Here is a 21,764-nt window from a genome sequence, read left to right as displayed (position 1 = left end):
TGGTTGCATTTCTCGGAGAGGAAAAGGGAAGTCAGGCTGCCTCGGCGGGGCGGCCAGCAGCTCCCACCGCTCGCTCCGGGCTGCGGTTCGTGTCGACTGCCCAGAGTCCATGAACTAGCCCTGCCTGCGCTGCCTGCCCTGCCTGTGCTGCCCAAGGTAAGGAGCTGGGGCTGTCCCGTGGGGGCTGTGGCCATCACCCCTCCTGGTGCTTGCACCCTGCTCAAGGGGCAGTGGGACCCCCGGTCAGAGCTGCTCTGCAGTCCAAGGGGTGCAGGCAGCGCCTCACTGATCATGAGTTTCGCTGTTGCTGTGTTTTGGGCTTTTTTTTTTCTCTCTCCCCCCTCCTCCTTCCCCCGCCCCCCCCCCCCCCCCCCCCCCCCCCCCCGCTTTGGCAGAAAGTTTGAGTTTTATTCTCTTGCCAGAGGCCTGGCAGCTGTGGGGTGTGGGAAAAGGTCCCCTGGCGGGGGTCCTGCAGGGGTAGGTGCCGGCAGAGCCAGAGCTGCCTGCAATCTGTCCCCCGCGGGCAGCTGCCTCCTGCTTTGCCCAGCGTGAGGAAGAGGGTCAGAGCTGCCCTCCATCTGCCCTGGGACAGTGGTGTCCCCCCAGGGCCAGGCTGGCTCCTGGGGCACCCCACACCAACGCTTGGGGCCCGAGGATGGATGTCCTCAACCTTGCTGGCAGGAGTACAAGGGCTTGCTGTGGGGAGCACAGGGGCTCCCCGGGGGTCGGTGGTGCAGGAGGACCAGACCGCCATGGTGGCCGGGGACAACTCTGTGGGGTCCTGTGGTTCCTAGCAGGACCGTCACTGTGACTGTTCGCACGGGTGGGTGCAAACCCACCTCCTGCCAGCCCGGCGGGCTCAGCAAAACCCAAAATACAGCAGCAGCTGCAGCAGCCCTGGTGCCGGTTTCCTCCCCAGGCTGGGAGGAGCCCCCAGCGCTCGGCTCCTGCCAAGGTTTGGTTATCTCCTCTGAGGATGTTTCCGAATGCTCAGGGCTGGCTGGGGAGATAACGGAGCTTCATCAGGTCCCAATCCCGCCCTGTCTGGCCTTCTGAAAATACCAGTGTTCCTCCCTCGAGAGCCTCCATGTTGAGTGGGGGGATAACCACGGCCCCTCCGATGCTCTTCCCTGCTGGGGAAGGGGCTGCCAGGCTCCCTGTGGGTCACCCCATGGCTCCCCCTGCGCAGGACCGGGCTCAGCCCATGGGTCATCAGCAGGGAACTGGCTGGAAACTGGCTGCTGGGGAACCGAAACACAAACCACTGCAGGGAGCGGTGGGGGATCCTGCAGGGATAGGTGGGGGATCAACCGGCTGAACAGCCCTGGCTGCTTACCAGGGGGCTCCGGGGCAAGTGGCTGAGCCCATCCCTCGGGGTGCTGGCATTGCATGGGTGAACAGCAAGACCCCCCCGGGAGGAGGGTCCAAGCCTCTGAGCAACCAAACGAGCCAAGAAAAAAAAAAAAAAAAGCATTGCTTTTTTCCCTAGCCAGCGTTGAAGCGTTGAAGCCGGAAAGCGTGGCGGCACACCCGGCCTCCCATCCCTCCTCCCGGGGCCATTCCAGCCCCGTCCCTGTTTCACACACTTTTCTGCTCCTGATCTTTTGCAACGCCTCCAGCAGCATCCCCGCTTGCCGATGGTTTTATCCGGCACTCGTGGTGCTGCTCCGGCTGCAGGGCTTGGGGCAGAGGCACGTGGCGGTGGTAGCTTTGTCCCCTCCTGCAGGTGACCCCTGGATGCTGTGGGGCAGGTCGGTGGGGCTGGGCTTGGGCAGCCGCGTCCTTGGCCTGTGGGGGTGGGTGCTGCAGGGGGCTCGGCCGTGGGGTGTGGGGCAGCGGGGGTCGAGCTGTGCATCGGTGCTGGGATCTCGCCACATGTAACAGGCAGGTGATGGAGCCGCACAGATTTTCTTTTCACCAGCCCAGGGCAAAGGTTTGCTAGGAGGGACTTTTTTCCGTCCCCTGTACCGTTTCTAGCTGCCAAAGAAAACGGGCAGCATTCAGCGAGTTCCCAAAATAGCTGAGAAGTGAGCTGTGAGTAATCCCCCTCCCTCACGCCCCGGCGAGGTGTTTCCCTGTGCCTGTGCCGTTACCTTGCCTGGGTGGCCGAGGGGCTGCACCGCTGCTCTGAGCCCTTCCCGGTACCCGGAGGGGACCCGTGGAAAGTTGCTCTGTGCCGTGACTCCGGAGCCGTCGGTGGGTGCTGGTGGAGGCGGTGGGAGCTCAGCCAGGGGAAGGGATTAGTCACCAGCTCGTGGGGCTGGGCACACATGGGATGGGACGGGATGGGATGGAGATGCCTCTGCAGGGCTTTGGCTCTTCCTAAGTGAAAGGCAGGGAAGGAGTAAGCAGATCTGGCCCTGTGGGGCTGGTCGGAGGAGGTGGTGGGACCCTCAGGGTGGATGTGGGGCTGGCAGTGCTGGCACCAGGGTCCCCATGCACCTGGCCAGCCCCCTAGGCTCCAGCCAGCCAGGGGTGATGGCATGGTTTGGAAGTCACTGGAAGAAGTCCCTGCTTCCCATCTGGTTACGGGACACCCATGTGGCACCCAGCTATAGGGTGCTTGGCCATGGACACCCAGCTGGCACCCAGCCACAGGCCACTTGGCGTGAGGTCCTGGCCATGGGGCAGCATCGTGGGGAACATCTCTAGCTCCACCCGGACCCTCAGCCCCCCGAGCTTGGGCAGTCTCCTGAGTTTGGAAATCCTGGGGAAGCCCCTTCCCTGGCAGAGCTGGGATGGGGGCTGTAGTGTGGGGCTGATGCTGGTGGGAGGGAATTTTCAGAGGGGCTGTGAGCTGGGGGTCCCGCTGGGGGTTTGTCCCTGTGAGCGGAGCAGCATCTCCTGACGGCTGCGGGGGTCTCGCCCCAGCCCGTGAGCCATGGCCTACCACAGCTTCCTGCTGGAGCCCATCAGCTGCCACGCCTGGAACAAGGACCGGACCCGTAAGTATGGCTGGGGCACCCCATCCCGAACCCTCGGGGGCGGCCTGAAGCACCAGCTCTTGTCCGTGCAATGGGGCAGAGCGGGCTCAGGGCTGAGTTTAGGGAAGCACAGACAGATTTGGGGGCTGGGACAGCACGTGGCCCCCATCCCCCTGGTCCTGCTGGGGCAGAGCTGGCATGGTGGGTGCCAGCACAGCCAGCCCCCGCATTGCAGTGGCCAGAGCCAGCGTGGGGAGGGATGGATGAAGCTGGAGAGCAGAGGAGAGCAGAGGAGAGCAGAGCCGGGTGATTCACAGCCGATGGCATTTCCCGGCCACGGCACAGGGGACGTGGGAGAGAACAAAAAGGGCTTTCTCTCCTGCGGCTGCTGTGCCGGGCAGGCGGGGCAGGATGGGGCTGGATGGGAGCTGAGTGTCCACAGCCATCCCATCCCATCTCATCCCATCCTGTCCTGTCTCATCCCATCCCATCCCACCAGCCCCACGGGACCACTTGCTGGGGAAGGGAGGACGCTGGGCTGTGGGGTCCTGGGGGAGGTTCTCCCCTCCCCATAAGCGCAGTTTGCAGGAGCAGGGGCAGCTTCAGGGCAGCACAGGGCTGGGGTGGGGGGCTTGGTGGGACCGCATCATGCAGATGGGGCTCAGTGGGGTCCCCCCATGCCCCACTGAGCCTGGAGCACAGGAAGGGGCAGGTTGATGCTGGCTGGCCCCGTTCCCCCCCTGGCAGAGCCCATGAGGGAGGGAGGGGGCTTTGCCCCGGCTGCTCTTGCCCCGCAGAGATCGCCCTCTGCCCCAACAACCACGAGGTCCACATCTACTGCAAGCAGGGGGCCAAGTGGAGCAAGGTCCATGAGCTGAAGGAGCACAACGGACAGGTGACAGGTGAGTTCCAGCTGGCAGAGGGGACAGGGACATGGATGGGGGGTGGCCGTGCCGCAGAGCCGGTCTGGCCCCACTTGGTGGCACCAGCAGGTTCTGGATGGTGGTTGTGCAGCAGGTAGAGGAGGGGGAGCAGGTGGTGTCTGTACCTCCTGGCCCTGATAGAGTACATCAGAAGGCACCTTGTGGGTGGGATGGATGAGATGGGGAGGGATGAGGTGGGATGAGATGGATGGGGTGGATGGATAGATGGGAAGGGATATATATGGATAGATGGAGTGAGATGGGTTGGATTGGAATGGGGTCAGAGGGATGGGACGGGAAGGGATGAGGTGGGATGGGGTGGATGGAGGGGAGAGATGGGGTGGGCTGGGTTGTGATGGAATGCTTTGTGGTGGGAGGAATGGCAAGGGATGGGGTGGGATGATTTGGGGTGGATGTGGGAATAAGGCAGAGAGACTCTGGAGCAGAGACCACCCAGAACAGCTCTGCCTTCAGATAGCCTCCAGCCCCAAGTGACCCGTCCCCATCCCCATGGCTCCCTGGGTCCCCCTCAATCCCCCACCCTCCAGGCATTGACTGGGCCCCCGAGAGCAACCGGCTGGTGACGTGTGGGACTGACCGCAATGCCTACGTCTGGACCCTGAAGGGCAATGTCTGGAAACCCACCCTGGTCATCCTGCGGATCAACCGGGCCGCCCGCTGCGTCAAGTGGTCCCCCAAGGAGAATAAGTTTGCTGTGGGCAGCGGCTCCCGGCTCATCTCCATCTGCTACTTTGAGCAGGAAAATGACTGGTAAGGGTCTGCCGTGGCCTCAGGGGCTCTGTTCTGGGAGAGATGGAGGAGGGAGAAATAGAGGGGGCATGGATGGATGGGAAGGATGGATGGATGGAGGTGAGACAGAAGGAGATGGGGGAGGCAAAGGAACTGGAGGAGGACGCAGAGACAGATGAGGAGATGGGGGTACTTCCTGTGCCCAAGCTGTTACTGCAGGGTGGTGGCCCAGGGCAGCTCCTGGGGTGCTTGGGGGCCCTGACCACCCTCAGCCAGCCTCCACGAAAGCCCGGGGGGGGGGTTCTGGGGGTGGTGATGCTCCCCCACTGATGCCAACCACTCTCCATGCAGGTGGGTTTGCAAGCACATCAAGAAGCCCATCCGCTCAACGGTCCTCAGCCTCGACTGGCACCCCAACAACGTCCTCCTGGCTGCCGGCTCCTGCGATTTCAAGTGCCGGTGAGGAGCAAGGAGGGTGGGCAACTGGTGGGGCCTGAGGTGGGGGGACCCCCCAAGGGTGGGTTGGGGTCTCACTCTGGTGCTGCACAGAGGTGTGTGGGGCAGCCCAGTGCCCTGGTCGCCCATGGGGCTTCACCCCTCCAGGTGCTGCTGGGAGCCAGGGTTGGGGCACGGGGGAGATGCAGGGAGGGCTGGGGGGTGTCCTGGGGACCATCCCACTGGGGCACCCCACAGGCTCTGACAGGGAAACTGAGTCATGCAAGGGGGCAGGGATGGAGGCAGCTCCGGTGTCCAGGGACGTGTGGCAAGGCTCTCTTCCTCCCCAGGATCTTCTCAGCCTACATCAAGGAGGTGGAGGAGCGGCCTAGCCCCACGCCGTGGGGCTCCAAGATGCCTTTCGGGGAGCTGATGTTCGAGTCGAGCAGCAGCTGCGGGTGGGTGCACAGCATCTGCTTCTCGGCCAGCGGCACCCGCGTCGCCTGGGTGAGCCACGACAGCACCCTCTGCCTCGCTGATGCCAGCAAGAAGATGGCGTAAGCAGGGCTGGGGCTCGGGGGGGGCTCGGGGCAGCTGTACCGTGGGTGCCGGGCAGGTGGTTGTCCCCAAAACCATCCTGGTGATGGAGACATCTGGGTTGGGTCGGACCAAGCAGATGTGGATGGAGGAGGCAGCGTCTCTCCTTGTAGCCTTGTGGCTTCCACCTGTGTTAGGAGCTGCGCCGGTCTCGGTGCAGAGGCTGAAGCTCAGCTCCCTGCTAACGCCCTGGCCTACCTGCCCTTGTAGCGTCGCCTCCCTGTGCACCGAGACCTTGCCCCTCCTGGCCGTCACCTTCATCACTGAAAACAGCCTGGTGGCTGCGGTGAGTCGGGGCAGGGGGTGCAGGCAGGGTGGGCGCCGTGCTGGGAGTCAGCAGGAGGGTGCTGAGCAGGGCATCACTGGTTCCCCAGGGCCACGACTGCTACCCGATGTTGTTCACCTACGAGGAGAGCCAGGGCACGCTGACCTTCGGGGGGAAGCTGGACGTCCCCAAGCAGAGCTCCCAGCGTGGCCTCACTGCCCGCGAGCGCTTCCAGAACTTGGACAAGAAAGCGAGTTCGGACACTGCCAACGCCATGCTGGACACCCTGCACAAGAACAGCATCAGGTGCCTGCTGGGGGGACGAGTGGGTGCAAGGGCAGGCTTGGCTGGGTCACCTGTGGGGCTGCTTGGGCGTCTTGGTCCCCAAGCATCCTCTGGCTGTGTTGCTGCCCAGCCTGGGAGCTGTGACTGCCCTGGAGCATCCCTGGGTATCCCCAGACCATCCCTGCACCCTGGAGCATCCCAGGGTATCCCCGAGCATCCCTGGGTATCCCCAGGCCATCCCTGCACCCTGGAGCATCCCAGGGTATCCCCGAGCATCCCTGGGTATCCCCAGGCCATCCCTGCATGTAGGTGGGGCAGATAAAGGGGTCCAGCCCTGGGAGCTGGGACAGCCCCAGGGCTTCCCTGGGGAAACCCTACACATGGCGGGGGTGTGTGTGTGTGTGTGTGTGTGTGTGTGTGTGTGTGTGGAGATGAAGGGGTCCAGCCCCACTCCCACCCACTGGCTACCAGCCCCGAGGGCTCGGCAGGGAGCCGGGGCTGACTCCCTGCTGCCTCTTTGTGCCCTGCAGCCAGATCTCCGTGCTGACTGGCGGGAAGGCCAACTGCTCACAGTTCTGCACCACTGGGATGGACGGCGGCATGAGCATCTGGGATGTCAAGGTGAGGCGTCCCGAAAATGTCGTGATCCCCCCAGACTGGGAGCAGCCAGCATCAAACCCTCATTAGCCACAGCTCTAATTGGAACCCCTCATCCTGCTGCTAGGCAGTTCTTTGCTGTGGTGGTCGTGGGTCCCACAGTCCTGGGTGGGATCTCCTTTAGCCCAGGGCTGGGTGGGGGACTGCCCTGGGTGGCGCTTTCACAGCTCAGAGGTGGGGGTTGACACCAGCCTTGGCACAGGGGTCCAGCACCCTCTCCTGGCTTCAGCTTTGCCCACATGGCTTGAAAAATGAGCCAAAACCAGCAGAAGTTGGGATCCCCTCCCCATAGGGATGGGTTGGCACCGCAGGGGACAGCTTTGCCCCCAGCTGTGTCCCCCCTTTCAGCTCCCCAGCCACCTCCGGTCACCTTGGAAAGCAAAAAGCTGATGAACAACCTCCCGTTCCCATTTTAGAGCCTGGAGTCGGCACTGAAGGATCTCAAGATCAAATGAAGGAGCCATCCGGGAAGGGCATCCCGGCTGCCAGCCTGCTCCTGCCGCGCCTGCCTGCTTTGCCCCGCGAGCCCCCGCGCCCCGCGAGCTGGCCACGATGCCACCGGCACCCGTCCCTGGCTGCCAGCCAGCCCCGGCGGCTGCTCTCAGACAAGAGAAAAATGATTTTCTTTTTTACTGTTTTTGTTACCATCCTACCTGATGCTGGTCATACATAGCTTGAAAGAAATAAAAAATAAAGTAAGGAATTTCCTGTATAAATCCAATGATATTTTCTTAAACAAGCTGAATGTGAACATGCGTGTGGCTAGAGCACTTGACAGTTGCTGTGCCGCATTCTCCTTTCTGGCCCCAGCTCTGGAGATGAATCAGGACAACGGGGAAAAGGGGAATGTCGCCTCCCTGTTCCCTGCTTCTGCACAATTTCAAAACATTTGTATTAGAGAGAAGGTAGGGGAGAGGACAGAGGTGGCAAGTGAGTGCGGGCTTCCCCCATTGCTCCCAGCACCTGTCTCCTCCTGGACACCAGTCAAGTGCCACCAGGTGTGGGATTTCACATCCTGGGAGCCAGCTCAGAAACCTTGGGCTGCCAAACCAATCCTGCCCCTTCCCAGCCCATCATCGCGGCCTGCCAGGCAAATTTTATCGGAGCACCCCCAACTTCCCCCTTCCTCATCTCTAGCTCGGGGTGCGCGCAGTCCCACCTCACAGCCAGACTGGAAGGACAAAGCTGCTCCCAGGAGTACCGAGGAGCCTTTGAAGAAGTTGTAAGAAAGTGGATAAACCCTGCTGTTTCAGAGCAGGGTTGAATTGCATGTGGTAAACAGGGGCAGGGTCACACATCTCACAGAGGGTATGAAATTGCGATGAAGTGGTTGCTAAAGGCTTTGGCAAAGGCAGAAGAACCAGCACCTGGTGTGTCAGGGCAAGCGAGACGCCCTGCCGCTCCTTCAGTGCCGCTGTGCCTTAAACGGCGCGTCTCTGCAAGGGGAAATCCTGCATTTATCACCGACGGAGAAGGAACCTGTGCAGCGCAACACGGTTGGTTACTCCTCCTGGGATCGGACTTTGCTGCAACAGCTCGGGCTAAACCCTGTTCCTGGGGCGCCCCTTGACGCAGAGCAGCCCTCACGCTGACCTCGGCCCGGGAGGGGAGGGCTGGCTGGCGGAGAGGGACGGTGACATTTGGGTTCTGGTCCAGCCGTTAGTTAGTGGGAGGTGCGTTCTGCTGGGAAAAAGATTTTTCCACCCATTTCTGTGTGTTCACCCCATGTGAACAAGCCCCATCTCTCCCCCTCACCACCTGTGGCTTCTACCCTGTCCCGTCCCAGGCATCAGCCTGCTGCCTCCCACCACCCTGCTGCCTCCACCTCCTGAACCTGTGCCAGCCCTGCCCCCACCATCAGTTCTTCCCTCTCGCAGCTGACAGCAGGGCACCTCTCCTGGTACCACGCATCTGTCATAGCTCCCTGAAGGTATTTCCTGTCTCAAATCATGCCTCGGGGCACAAAAGTTCCTGCGGGAACAGCTGTAGGGCCTGCACCTGTGCCCCCACGCAGAGACGACCCAGCATTCCCACACCAGGAAAGCAAATTCCCCCCAGTGCGGTCTGAGCAGGCAACTCAACAGTGACATTCCCTGTAGGACATCCCTCTGTCACACCCTCATGCCCAAGTCCCTGCAGCCAGGCATGGACAGGATGACACAGAACAAATCACATTTGTCATCCTGCGTGTCTACAGCTGTCACCTCTGCTGGTGACCGCGAGAGTGCTCTCATCTCAGCGCTGGGGCTGAATCTCCTCCAGCCTTTGGCGAGTGAATCTGGGAAGCGCTGGTGTCGCTGGCACAGGCTGCCTGGACCTCCTGGGGTGCAGCGGGTTAGAGCACCTCCTGCTCCAGCAGCCCTACACCAAGAGACAGGACATCTGACAGGGTGACAGCTTGGGGACTGGCCCCCTGACAAGGACAGACTGCAGCCTGAGGGTAACTCTTCTCCACTGTGGTAACCAGATTGTGCAGGGGGGAGTGGGGGTGGGGGGGGTGGGGGGGTGTAGAGACAGCCGGAAAAGCTTTTTGCCTTCAGGCTGCATCTGCTGATGGCGCTGCTGAACCTCGAGCCACATTCCACACCACAAACAACACAGAAACGGCAAAGCAGCCAATGCAGAAGTCACCACAGCATCAGATCGCTACAGCACCTGGCACCTCAGCAGCAGCCTGTACACTCGTGTTCATTTACACACACACACCAGGCGATGACAGAGCAGATATGATAACTTACATTTTAATCAGCCAAATATACAAGTTCTGTTGTTGTTGTTTTTTAAACTTTATGAAGTTTTTTTATCCATCTGGGTCTGATACAATTAATGTTGTTGTTTGTTTCCTTTAAATAAAGGATGATGTGGTTAAAAACTGGCACTATCCCTAATAAGGAGAAGGAAAAAAAATAAAAATGAAGAGGAGGGAAAAGGGGAGACTGGCTGCAAGAAAGGAGGGATGAAACTGGGAAGGAACGGCACTCCAGATGTCCATGAAGTCAGGCTCCCAGCTTATACTGCAACACCCTGCAGCAAAATTTGATGGGCCATTCGCCCAAAAGGATTCTGCAGATACATTATCTTTTGGGCTTTCACTAGCAAGTCAAAGTTCCCCACCCCATGCCCCACCCCATAATGACCCCACAATCTATTTTCTTGCAATCTAATATTTGAAGCATCTCCCCTCCCGCACAGCTCCCTCCCACCCTGCCCCCTGTCTATGAGTTCTTAACCCTAAAAACAGCAAAAACATTCAGGTTTCCAAACTGTTACAGAGAATTGCTGTTCAGCACAGTTCTGCACCAAAGATAGCAGCTGCCCCTAACCCCAAATGGAAATCTGTGCCAGGATGAGGACAAACATTGTCAGTGTCTCTTGGAGGTGAAAGTGACTTCGATGCCTCAGTACACCCTACGTGGCATCAATGGTATGCAACACGACAGAGTTCCTGGCAGGCACCAGGCACAGTTCCCTGGCGTTTCCTCCTCTTGCATGTCCTGTGCTTACTTGTTAAGGGATAGAGACTGCAGTCTTTTACCTGCCATGGCCGCTTCGTCTTTTGCTGGGGGAGGAAAAACAACAGAGGTTTCACCACTTCACAGCGCACGCCAGGGAGTGGGGGTGGCTTGACAGCCCCCGAGACCAAAACCCCATGAGTCATGTACAGTGAGGCAACGGGAAAATATCCAACCCTCCCCGCTAATCCATGGTAGAAACCCTCCAGAGTCAAGAGAAGCAGCCCCCCTTGCACGTTCCCTCTGTCCTTGGCCTCTCTCTTCAGCCGTCCACACATCACCCTGCTGCTGATGCTCAAATTTCTCTGTGGAAGCTACTGAGAAGCCATGCTCATCAGAATTCCCATTCACACCGATCAGAGCTGAAGAGAAAGTCCAGGCAGGGGAGGAGTGCCGCAGACTCCCTGGGCAGTTTGGATCCCCAGCATGCAAAGCAGAAAAATCACATCCAGCACACGGAACCCACCAAACCCCCAAACTGGAGCAAGCATTGCCTGGGAGGCTGAGGACAATATGGATGTCAAGGGCAACTCCCTTCCCTCTTGCCCTGCTCCCTGTTCAGATGTTCTAGAGCTTTATAAGAAAGAAACAGCCGATTCTGGTTTTGATGAGAGTTGTGAAGACAGCAACACCACACAGTCACAGGAGATGAGGGATTAATATGTATGATATGAGAAATCATGCCTCTTGGCAGTGCAGCCACCACAAAAAGAAGAGGATATGATTAATTACTCTCTAACCTTTTCTTTCTTCTTCTTTCTTTCTGGCAGCTTCTTCCCTTTGCTTCCGAATGATGGCTAGTCGGGCGAGATCTGCCTTCGCTTGTTCTGTTTTACCAGCTAGGTGCATTTTCATGTATCTTTCTTTTGCCTTTTGTTTCTCTATTTCCTCTCTGTTTGAGTGAAACACACCAGTCACCAGAACATCACATAAACACGCAGGGAGAGGCAGTGAGGGAGACTTTCTGACTGGGAAGGGAGTGAGGACAGAGATGGACTGCCCACAGAGACTGGGGGCCCTGTCACCAGTTTTCAAAGCAGTTTTTATCTATTGCAGGGTTTGAACAGGAACGATGACAGAGAGTATTTCTGCTTTCGTACAGCTAAATACAGACACTGACACACAATGAGGTCACATGAATTAGCCCCAGACTGCACAGCACCATTACATGTTTTTCCCAGCCTTACCCTCAAAGGTGTACTTCTGCTGAAGCAATCTATCCCAAATAAGCAAGCTTAAATCTTTCACTCTGAAACTCTCCATTGCTAAATGGAACTAGAAGACTAAACTTTCGTTCTCATCTGATTCAGCTTCTCAGACAACTCACCACGATGCCTGGAATCTGGGAACAGCTACCTGTCACTAGGGCACCTTCTGTAGCAAGATTAAAGCGACCTCTGGTTAATGGATTTCAGTTACGTCTGGGTTTTGGCATAAAACTTCAGGGAAGGAATGGCCTAAATCCGCCTCTCAGCAAACTTCACTCCCTTAAGTGCACCTGGCCAAGCTGCCTGGCTCCAGGATGGCCACAGCTGCTCCCAGAGGGCAGACAGTTTCTGTAGTTTGTAAGGAAAAGACATTTTGAACCATGGTGAGTCCTGCTCGACAGTCTGTTGCTGCTCAGTGTCTGCATTAGACAGCAACACATTTAAAGGGCTTCCCTGAAACACCAACGCATACGCAGCAGGGAAACACCTCCCCGTGTTAAGCTGCTGCCACCAGCAAGGACGCAATTCCAAGAATGCACTAGCTCCTGCCAAGGCAGCAGGAAAGACTCACCGCTCTCGTCGTGAGAGTTCCTTAGGTCCATCCAGGTCCAGCTGAGTTACTTTTTTGGTTGTCTGAATTACACGATTGGGATTCTCTATGTCTATCAACCCTTCCACTCCTTTGCGCTTTTGCTAAGGTTCAAGAACAAGAAGGTTAGGAAGCTTTCTCGTACCCAGCACTCTGTTGCACCAGAGCTCATTAAATACACTGCAACACACCCCAAAAGCAGAATTCAAGATGTTTTTACTACCAGACAGCAAAACCATATATGAACCAAGATTTATACTGCCAGGCATCTTCAGCCTTTTCTGAAATCTTCTTGCCTTTGCGTCTCACTTGTAAAATTACACAAGTTTTCATTCTGAGGACAAAATGCTGTCAAGTAGTTTTTTTGGCTTCTAAAAATAGTTATTCCATAAAAAATTTACTATAGGTAGCTCTCAAAGAGAACTTGGAGTCAAGAGTGTGCATGTCTCTCCTGCCCCAAGAATGTGGGTGGTGCAAATGCATTAAGTGACTTGAGAATGACAGTACCTGATAATCATCATCATCTTCATCACTCTCATCTGAATCTAAAGACTTCTTCTCCTTTTTGGGGTCCCCTGTTGCTCCTTCGCCTCCTTCCTCTTGCTCCTCTTCTTCCTACAAAATCACAGGAAATTAAGAGAAAAATGTATGTCAATAAAAATCCCAAATCCAACAGTGACTCTTAAATGAGATCGTTTTGGAGGGATTAGAGACAGCTCCAAGAGCACTGGTGCTCCTCATGTGGCCCATGTGACACCAAGGGTGCCTGGCTGTTACAAAACAAGAGCTCATTCTCAACATGTCAGTGCACACCACCTGCCCCAGCAGACCACCTTTAAACAACTCTGCTGTTCTCTCTGTGTAACAGACCAGGAAATCAATTGTAAAAGCCAGAACTGGCACTTTACTTTCCCCAAATGAAAGATCTCCAGGAGACAATCTGGCCCAGGTTTCCAGTGCATAATATCTCAGGGACCGGAAACCACACAGATGTAGTGTAGAGCTGGATCCCATCCTAGATCTAGATAAAAAAAAAAAAAATCCTAGAGAAGCTCAAAGTGACAACCATCAACCAGAACATTATTATCCAAGAAAATACAGCCTATTTTTAACACTGCTTTTACTAGTCAGAAACCTAGCAATTAATTTGTAAATCATTAGACGATAAGAACAACCAACATGGGTGTGAATAGCCACGTATCTACCACCGCCAAATATCCCTCATCCTAGCAACTGGCTGCGCTATGGGCAGTAAGAGGGGTAATTTTGTTAATTATTTTTTTTTAAGCTCTCCCTAACAAATCAGTGTTAGATCTAACCATCGCTATGTGGTATGAATCAAGACCAAAACAAAGAATTCCTTCTCAAAGAGCAGTTCTCTGGTTTGTTTTGAAACAAGACATCAAGTGGGGTCCTACTTGTCCTGTGTCCTGTTCCATTTCCAGTTAGCATTTTTATTAACAACTCGGAAGTAGAGAACACTCATAAAGTTTGTGAATGACATCACACTGGCAGGAGTTGGAATCATTCTGGAAAACAGGATCAGACCCATAAGTGGTTTCAGAATTTGGAAAGATGGCATGAAATCAAGAAGGTGGAATCAGAAAACAAAACCAGAGGAGTTATACTTTGGAAGAAGAAATCCAACACAAAGTTGGAATATATGGCGAAGCAGCAAACCACACAATCATCTTGAGTTGCAGCTGGTCAAAACATTAAAAAGGAGTCAACAATATGGCTCATAACTGCTTGAAAGAGTAATCTTCTTCTCGAGGTATTCATCAGTATTTCCTACAAGGGGTATAATTATCCTACTGTAGTCAGTGCTGAGGCTTCAGCTGGAATAGTGTATTTTGGCTTAGGCAGCACTTCCAGAAAGTCACAGAAAAGCAGCAGTGAGAGTGTCATCGTAGCTGTGATGATCTGGAAATACAAGACAGCAAGTACTGCAAAAAGTATCCACGCCTCTCATAACACCAGTCAGGTAGATGCGGAAGTGGGGGCAGCTGTTACAGTCCTATGTTGGGACGTAGAAACACACCCAAAAAAGGAGTCATGCCAGAAAACTGTTCTCTCTCCTACAAGTCAGAGGAAAACAAGAAAATCATGCGTACAGGAAAGAGTCAAAAGAGTTTGGTCTTTTAAATCTAGAAGAGAAAGAAGGCAAATACAATAATTTCAATATGCAATAAGATGTCAAGATGTGAGCCCTTTTTCTCCATAGCCAATCTGCAGAGCACAGACAGAAAAATCAGCTGACACTGGAGACCAGAATGATGACATATGGGGGGAACACATGCCTAGAGCTGCTGTGTGATCATCCTCCCTACCTTTAACCTTCAAATTGTGAACTGGATGGTCTACCTGGCCTCACTTTTGTGAGGCACCAGACTGGATGACACCATGCAGTCTCCCCAGGCAGAGATATTCAGAATTCATACTGTGATCACTGACAGAAAAATCTCCAACACTTGACTAAGCTGCCATTTCTCATGAACTGCAAGATAAGCATGCTGTCCAGGCCAGGACTTCTGACAGTAAGCATGTAACACAGGCAAAACACATACCCTTGCCTTTTGCTTTTCTGCTTGGAGCTGGGCATCAATCTCTTCAGGACTTGTGTACTGTCTTGCTCGGCCTTTGTGGCCTCCTTTTCTACCTGTACAAAAAAAATAAATTAATAAATGCTTTAGGGGTAAGCTTCCAGAAAGGTGTACTCCTCCTGCAGCACTCTCTGGATTTTCAGTGCAGACAGGATAAACCAAAACAGCTTCTCTGACAGAATCTAAACAACAACAACAATGAAAAAGACACCCTGAACCTGCCAGCCTCCATAAAACACTCCAAGATTTTTGGGTAAATTGCACAGAGATTTGGGATTATTGATCTAGAGAAAGATACTCAGAGAATTGGTTCCTTCTTTCCCCTTGGGCTGTGTTTGGAGACACCAGAACTGAATGCAGCCTATCAGCTGTACAGCGTTCTCCTAATCAAGCACAGGCCCGTCTTACAGAGCGAGCCAGAAAAATCCTCCCTGAAGGGGATACCCCTGTCCCTCAACCATCACAGAGCCGCGATGCCAGTTACGTGGCAACAAGCTTCCAAGTGTCCCCACAGCTCTTGGTGACGCCACCCTTCCTTGCCCACTCACGCCTGTGCTTGTGGCCTCTCTGATTCACTTCCCGGACTGGCAAGGGCTGCTCAGCCCCACAGCCACGCTCTGTGCTTCCTGCACGGGAGGAATCACAGTGTGTTCCTGCGGCTGCCACGGTTACAACCAACTCTCTGACAAGCTTGCCTCCTTAACCCCTCCCTTATACTAAGGCTGTGCCAAGAGAAAGTAGGCAGCTAATTGGACAAAAGCTTTGGGAATTATAATGAGAGCTGAAAGACTACGAAAAGGAGCCTCCATGTTCCACTGCTTTATAAGGAAAAATAAAAACAAGCTCTAGGAAGCAGGAAGAGGAGAGAGTCAGCTTAGCTGGCTGGGCTGCCCGGCTAAGATGGGCTCTCAAGTTTAGAATTCTGTTTATTAACGAATTGCTGAACCCATTAATGCTTCCTGCAAGTGACTGCTCTGTTTATGTTCTTACAGCTCCAAGAACTGCTGGGAAGCAAGCTGAACAGAGCTGCCTCCAGCCTTGAGCCAGGGAGCTCAGGGTACAAATGGTCCACGAGATTAGCAAAAAGCAAACAGCTTAGGCAAGGGAGCTCTCTGCTACTGCAGGAGTCTTTGAAGTCCGAGGGAAGGAGCAGGAAATCCTTGCTCGCTCTCACCTTCCCTGCTTCACCTGCCGAGGACAACGGAAACCTTATGGTGGCCGGGAGGGCTGATGGGAATTGTCCTTTCTTCCTCAGGAGAGGAAGGCAGGAGGCACAGGAGGGACCCGCCACTGCTGAACCGATGTGCCACAGCCGTGGCCAGCTGCACTGTCAGACTCAGAAGGACAGGGAGCACCAGCGCAGGCAGCCTCTGTGCACTGCAAGCTTTAGAAATTTAACATTTTCTGACCAGCCCTCTGCTCAGCATAAACAAATTCTCACACGTTTTAGCTCAGTAAAAGCTGAGCTGTGGAATAAATTATCTCAAAAGCCTCACTGCAAAGCCTTACAGAGACTCCTGAGATGTTTTTCCTCGCATGAAATGGGGAAGCGCAGAGCCCAGACTCTTCCCTCTGAACTCAGCTGTGGAACGTTGTGGACACTCAAACCATAAGTGCAACCAAAAGCTTTGCTGCACCCAAAGGCGTGTGTCTCCTGTTCCCAACTATCCCACACGGTAACACTGACACCCTCTGGGAACAAGATCTGCCAAGGGAGCACTCCAGCCCAGGAGACTTTATCCCACTGCCCAGCAAATGACATCACTCTAAATGGAACAACAGCAATATCTTTGACACTACGTAACACCAAGAAAACTGAACTCAACCAAGCTCAGCCCGTGCCAGGCAGTCGTGTCCAGCTAGGCTCAGAATTTCACACTGGGCTCAGAACTCAAGAACACAAAAGCCTTATTACTGCAAATAAAACAACAGTAATAAAGGGAGGGAAACAACTAATGAGAAATTATCTTACATTAAACACCTAAAAAGCAGCAAATAGAAGAGTGAATCAAATCTCATTTGTATTCAAGCCTGCACGGGGAGAAGACCCCTTTGAGTGGGAGCAGCAGTGCCACCACCTCAGCGGCTGGAGAGACTGTGGGGAGCTCAGCAAGGTGCAGGGACAGGGCTCTGCTCTTCGCAGAGACATCAAACCGCACGCTGGACAAGCAAAGTGCTGGTTCTACATCTGCCACTGACCTACCACATCATGCTGCACAACTCAGCTCTGCTCTGTGCCTCAGTTTCCCCATCTGTAAAACAGGGATAATGATTTTTACCCTCCTCTGTGAAGCACTTTAAAAACATAATCACCTACAGATTTCACCTGCAGTAAAGACCACTGGCACCTAAGGCAGGCGCACTCAAATACATTTGTCTTCAGCTTTAAACAGCATAATTAAGGAACTTAAAAGAGAATGGAAGAATATTTAAGGAAATACCTTTTTTACGATCAAAGTATTAAAAAAAAAATGAAGTAATCAGAAATAATTTATTACTGACCGATTAACACCCCCCCCCCCCATTTTATATTAAACAGTGACTACAAAAATTCACTCTTATATTGTAACTCCTACTGACTCGGGGGTGGGGAGGCAAGCGAAGCTCCCTCTTTTCTCAAGAAGCAAAAGGTTTGAAACAAACATTTAAAACTGTATGATGAAATGTAGAGCAGGAAACCCTGAATTATGGGGCATTTAAACATGGTAACCAGGGTTATAACCCACCACAGTTCTTTGCCTTCATAAAAAACAGGCGAAAGCTTCAGCCCTGTCTACTAATATTGTGCAAATGGACACAAAATAAAGCGCTTAAAGAAAATCTAAATAGGGAAGCAGATTTAGTCCTAAACCTTGGGAAATGCTGATGAAATAAATTGGAGCAAACTACAGGGAAGATGAATGATGAGGGCTGGTTTACATTAATGTATATGACTGGGGTTTCACAGAGCCAATTATGCAGATGGTGCATCTGGAGAAGGTTCTGGGTGGATCCAGCTCCGCCGTGACAGCCTGTCAGTCCCTCATTACTTCTCCTTAATCACAGAAGCAAGTCAGTACCCGCTCCGTAATGCCCAGATGCGGAGGTGCTGGAGCCCCATGAAAGCAGCTACGTTTGGAGCCCCTGACCCGAAGACCCCCCCACCCCCACCCCCCCCCGCCCCTCTGGGCCGGACCCTCGCACTCCCCTATGCAGCCCCTCAGGCCTCCACCGCTGACCCACCGGGAGGGGATGGTCGTTAGGCACCACACAGAGCCTGTGTCTCCCGGGGTGCCCCCCGGGACCCCCGTGTAGCTGCAAACTCCCCTCCCCGGGCGTCCGTGTGCCCCCAGTTCTGCCCCGGGGGAACCGGCTGCGGCTCCCAGCCCGGCGGGGAGCACATGGGGCCCAGCCCGCTCCCGGCCCCACGGGGGCGTCCGGCACCGCGCATCCTCTGGGACTCCTGCGATCCCATGGCGCTTGCTGGGGGGCACAGAACTGGACCCCCTGCTCTGTGAGAGACGGGACAAGCTACCATGTTTTCGGGGGGCGGGGAGCGAACCGCCCACCCCCCCTCGAAGCCCTCCAGAAGCGGGCTGGGGGAAGAAACCGAGACCACCCCAGAGGCCATCCACAGCCGTAGGAGGGGTGAGGGGGACTCCCCTCTCCCAAGACCCTCCGCAGCCGGTAAGGGGAAAAGGAGACCTCCCCGCCACCACGCTTCCCCAAGGCGGGGGAGAGAGGGAAAGAGACCTCCCCTCAGACCCGGGGACGGGGAACGAACCCTGTGTCCGTCCGTGTCCCCCCCCCCAGCCCACACCGGGGGGCAGGAGGAACCCTGCCCGCCCTGAGCCTCCACAGCCGGAGCCTCCCCCCACGCCTCTCCCCTCCTCCCTGGGGCTGAGGGGCCTCCCTCGCCTCAGCCGCCGCCCGTCCCCCTCTCCGCTGCCTCTCATAGGGGCGAATCCCCCCGGCCCGGCCCCCACCTCCTTTCGGCATCGCGGCGGCGATGGCGGCTGCGGCAGCTGCAGCGAGGCCCCCCCCGGCCCCGAGTGGCGACCCGGAAGCGGAAACCGCCCCACCCCCGCGCGCGGCGCGCGGCCCTCGGCGCCCGCCCAGTCCCCACGGCCCGCCAGGCCCCCGCCGCGAGGCTGCCCTCGGCACCGCCTGCGCCCCCGGCACGGCCGCCCCTGCCCCGCCGCCCCCCCCCGCCCCGCCGCGGGCAGCGGGACCGCGTCCCCTCCCGGCGGGCCGCGCTCTCCGCCCTGCCCACGGCCCGGGTGGGGCGCGCACGGCGGGGCCGGTGTCCCTCAGGCAGCGCGGCGGGCTCCCCGGCGGGGCGGGGCTGGGGCAGCGGGAGGCCCCGCGGTGACGGCGGCGGGAGCTGCGCCCCTCAGCAGGTAAGCGGGGTAGCGGGGTCCCCTCGCCCGGCCCGGCCGCTCTCCCGCCACGGCCCGGGCCCCGGGGGCCGCGCTGGGGCTGACGGGGCCGCTTCACCGGGGCCGGGCGGGTGCTGCTGGGGGTTGTTGCTTCAGGGCGGCCCGGAGTGGGGGTGGGGCAGCTGGCGGCTCTTGGCTGAGAAGAAAATGTACTGTGGTGAGGCGGATGCGGCGCGCCCCCCCCCGCGGCCGGGCTGGGCGAGATTTTGTCTCTTTTCACGAGCTCCGTAAAGCTCATTTTCATCATCAGACTGGAAAATGGCAATAGGACACAGAAATCTTAGGAACGATATGCCCAACAACTGTTTTCCCTTCGTTTTTTCTAGTGATTTTTAAGGACTTGGAAGCAGCCGCACGTTTGAGTGCGGGCAGGCGTTCCCGAGGTGATGCCCAAAGTGAAGCGGAGCAGGAAGCCTCCCCCGGACGGGTGGGAGCTGATTGAGCCAACACTGGATGAGCTGGATCAGAAGATGAGAGAAGGTAAGCGGCAGAGCGGGCTGTGACCTGGAAACCAGCTAACCCCTAACTACTTCATGAAGCACAGCTTACCCCGCCAGCAGAGGTTGTCCTTTTCTGTGTCCCTGCCTCGTAGTGGTGCTGCAGACAGGCTGGGCCAGTACTGGCTGCTTTTTTTCTGGGTATACGCTGGTTACAGTGCACAGAGGTTTGGCGTACAGTTGTTTCAGGGCATGCCATGGCTGAGCCACAGCTGAAGCTCGCTGGTGTGTGTGGAGGGACTCATAGTTCTTGTCTGTGCCGTTGCTCTGGTCTGACGAGCCAGGGCAGCCATTAAGTCACCAGCCTTCCCAGTGTGGGTCGTGTCGTCCCCACTGCCGTTCTGTTTTTATTTCCTAAAGGAGCTGTTCCAGGTCGGGTCCTTTCTGTTTGAGTCTTCTTCCATTAAGCTCGGCCTTACCTCTGCAATGTATTAGAAGTTATGAATGTTCTTGGAACAGTTTACTGCACAGTGACTAAGGAGATAAGTTGGCTGTCTGAAACGGTCGGCTGAAACCTAGTGTTTGTGTTCCCTCCCAGCGGAGACTGAGCCTCATGAAGGGAAGAGGAAAGTGGAATCCCTTTGGCCAATCTTCAGGATTCATCACCAGAAAACACGTTACATCTTTGATCTCTTCTATAAAAGAAAAGCTATTAGCAGAGGTGAGGAGCACAAATGCCTTACCCTGGGCAGGGGAAAACAGAACAGAGCAAGATGCCTGCCTGTGGATGAGCCTGAACTGGGGTGTTGGTGGGAAGGATCAGGTTTCTGGGGAGGGAAGATAGAAGGAAAGCTGGCAGCTGCCTGGCTTTAACTGCTAGATATTACAGCTACTAATTCCTGATAGTTACCCAAGAGCTACTTGTGATGGTGTCTATTCCTCTACAGAGCTCTACGAATACTGCATCAAGGAAGGATACGCTGACAAAAACCTGATTGCAAAGTGGAAGAAACAGGGTTATGAGAACCTCTGCTGCCTGCGATGTATCCAGACGCGGGACACCAACTTTGGAACCAACTGCATCTGCAGGGTCCCCAAAAGCAAGCTGGAAGTGGTAAGAGTTTTCAACTTGTTCCTCTGCTTGTCTGGACCCTTGCAGTACTCTAACTTCTCCCAGGTCAGGGACGGCAGGGGAGGTAGTGCTGTTCTTCCTGGTCATTTCCTCTAGTTGTAACATTTCTGTCTTTGCTGGTGGAGTTGGTATCCTGTTGGTTCTAAAGGTACTGTCAGCTTTGGCATGCAGTTGTTTAAAAGTTTTTAAAAGTATGGGAAACAACAAAACTAGCCAGTAGAAACCATTCCCACCCAGATCCATTCCCTGCCTGGAGGCGTGGGCCTGCTGGTCTTGTTTGCTCATGTAGCTTGGCTGAAATACCCTCCTGATGTTCTTTCTTCCAGGGGAGAATCATTGAATGCACTCACTGCGGATGCAGAGGCTGTTCTGGGTGAAGCCTTTAGCCATAAGACTACTTTTTGAACTCTGAGGGGTATCATCCTACATAATGGACTATTAGTGCAGTTACAGCCACCTTCTGTGTGATTGGGTATTTCTGTAATGCAATTAAAACAGCAACACGTTTATCTGGATCATACAATGGTGGTTGTTTCTGAGTTGGGTTTGTGTAGTCGTTTATTTTGAAATAAAGCCTGCCTTCCTGAGAGAGTGCTGTGATCTGGCAAAACATTTCTACGCCCTTCTTCTGCTGGACGTGTTCTGGTTTGTTTGTTTGAAGGCTGCTACGTGAGGTGTTCTAAAACTGGGTTGCTTTTTTAAACCACCTCTTAGGCCTCTTTCTCAATTAACTGTATTTAAAAGGCTGTGTGGAAAGGAAATAATACAGTTCTCAAACATCTGCTCTGATTCAAGCTCTCCCCTGATCTTGTGTAGAAGGAAGCTAAATGTCACTGGAGCTCTCTAAGGTTTGTAGCCTGGAATTAGTGCATAGATCTGTACAGACTGCTGGCATTCCTGAAGAGACTTCTAGGTTGCACCTTAAGTGCCCAGATAGCCACAGAACACAGGAAAGAGGCAAAACTAGCACCGAGCTAAACCACCGTTAAATCTGATTTTGCTTCTTCCTTGTTTAGCACAGGTTTTGTT

The 21,764-nt window shown here is 55.1% G+C and overlaps 3 protein-coding genes across 6 annotated transcripts; 2 read left to right on the top strand and 1 right to left on the bottom strand.

Annotated features, from left to right (window-relative positions):
• Nucleotides 1-7,552, top strand: ARPC1B (actin related protein 2/3 complex subunit 1B). 3 transcript variants are annotated; one of them, XM_037385387.1, is made up of 11 exons: nt 1-156; nt 2,068-2,196; nt 2,872-2,945; nt 3,722-3,826; nt 4,396-4,618; nt 4,949-5,056; nt 5,383-5,589; nt 5,840-5,915; nt 6,004-6,200; nt 6,710-6,800; nt 7,253-7,552. In XM_037385387.1, the coding sequence occupies exons 3-11, from the start codon at nt 2,882-2,884 to the stop codon at nt 7,289-7,291; spliced, it is 1,110 nt and encodes a 369-aa protein (XP_037241284.1). In that variant the 5' UTR covers nt 1-156; nt 2,068-2,196; nt 2,872-2,881; the 3' UTR covers nt 7,292-7,552. The 3 variants fall into 3 exon arrangements, with proteins under 3 accessions (XP_037241284.1, XP_037241282.1, XP_037241283.1); XM_037385385.1 differs by lacking the exon at nt 2,068-2,196 and having other exon boundaries at nt 1-155; nt 2,865-2,945; XM_037385386.1 differs by lacking the exon at nt 2,068-2,196.
• Nucleotides 7,553-9,561: 2,009 nt separating this feature from the next.
• PDAP1 (PDGFA associated protein 1) lies at nt 9,562-18,804 on the bottom strand. The gene is made up of 6 exons (XM_037385388.1): nt 18,714-18,804; nt 14,713-14,804; nt 12,653-12,760; nt 12,128-12,249; nt 11,089-11,240; nt 9,562-10,395 (listed from the first exon to the last, which is right to left on the bottom strand). The coding sequence occupies exons 1-6, from the start codon at nt 18,724-18,726 to the stop codon at nt 10,337-10,339; spliced, it is 546 nt and encodes a 181-aa protein (XP_037241285.1). The 5' UTR covers nt 18,727-18,804; the 3' UTR covers nt 9,562-10,336.
• A 189-nt stretch (nt 18,805-18,993) lies between these two features.
• On the top strand, nt 18,994-21,324 carry BUD31 (BUD31 homolog). 2 transcript variants are annotated; one of them, XM_037385382.1, is made up of 5 exons: nt 18,994-19,127; nt 19,493-19,646; nt 20,202-20,324; nt 20,551-20,717; nt 21,062-21,324. In XM_037385382.1, the coding sequence occupies exons 2-5, from the start codon at nt 19,553-19,555 to the stop codon at nt 21,110-21,112; spliced, it is 435 nt and encodes a 144-aa protein (XP_037241279.1). In that variant the 5' UTR covers nt 18,994-19,127; nt 19,493-19,552; the 3' UTR covers nt 21,113-21,324. The 2 variants fall into 2 exon arrangements, with proteins under 2 accessions (XP_037241279.1, XP_037241280.1); XM_037385383.1 differs by having other exon boundaries at nt 19,059-19,127; nt 19,504-19,646.
• Nucleotides 21,325-21,764: the final 440 nt, after the last annotated feature.

This window comes from Falco rusticolus, chromosome 4, assembly GCF_015220075.1.
Source record: "Falco rusticolus isolate bFalRus1 chromosome 4, bFalRus1.pri, whole genome shotgun sequence".
Lineage (NCBI taxonomy): Eukaryota > Metazoa > Chordata > Aves > Falconiformes > Falconidae > Falco > Falco rusticolus.
This window is presented reverse-complemented; position numbering and strand designations above follow the sequence as displayed.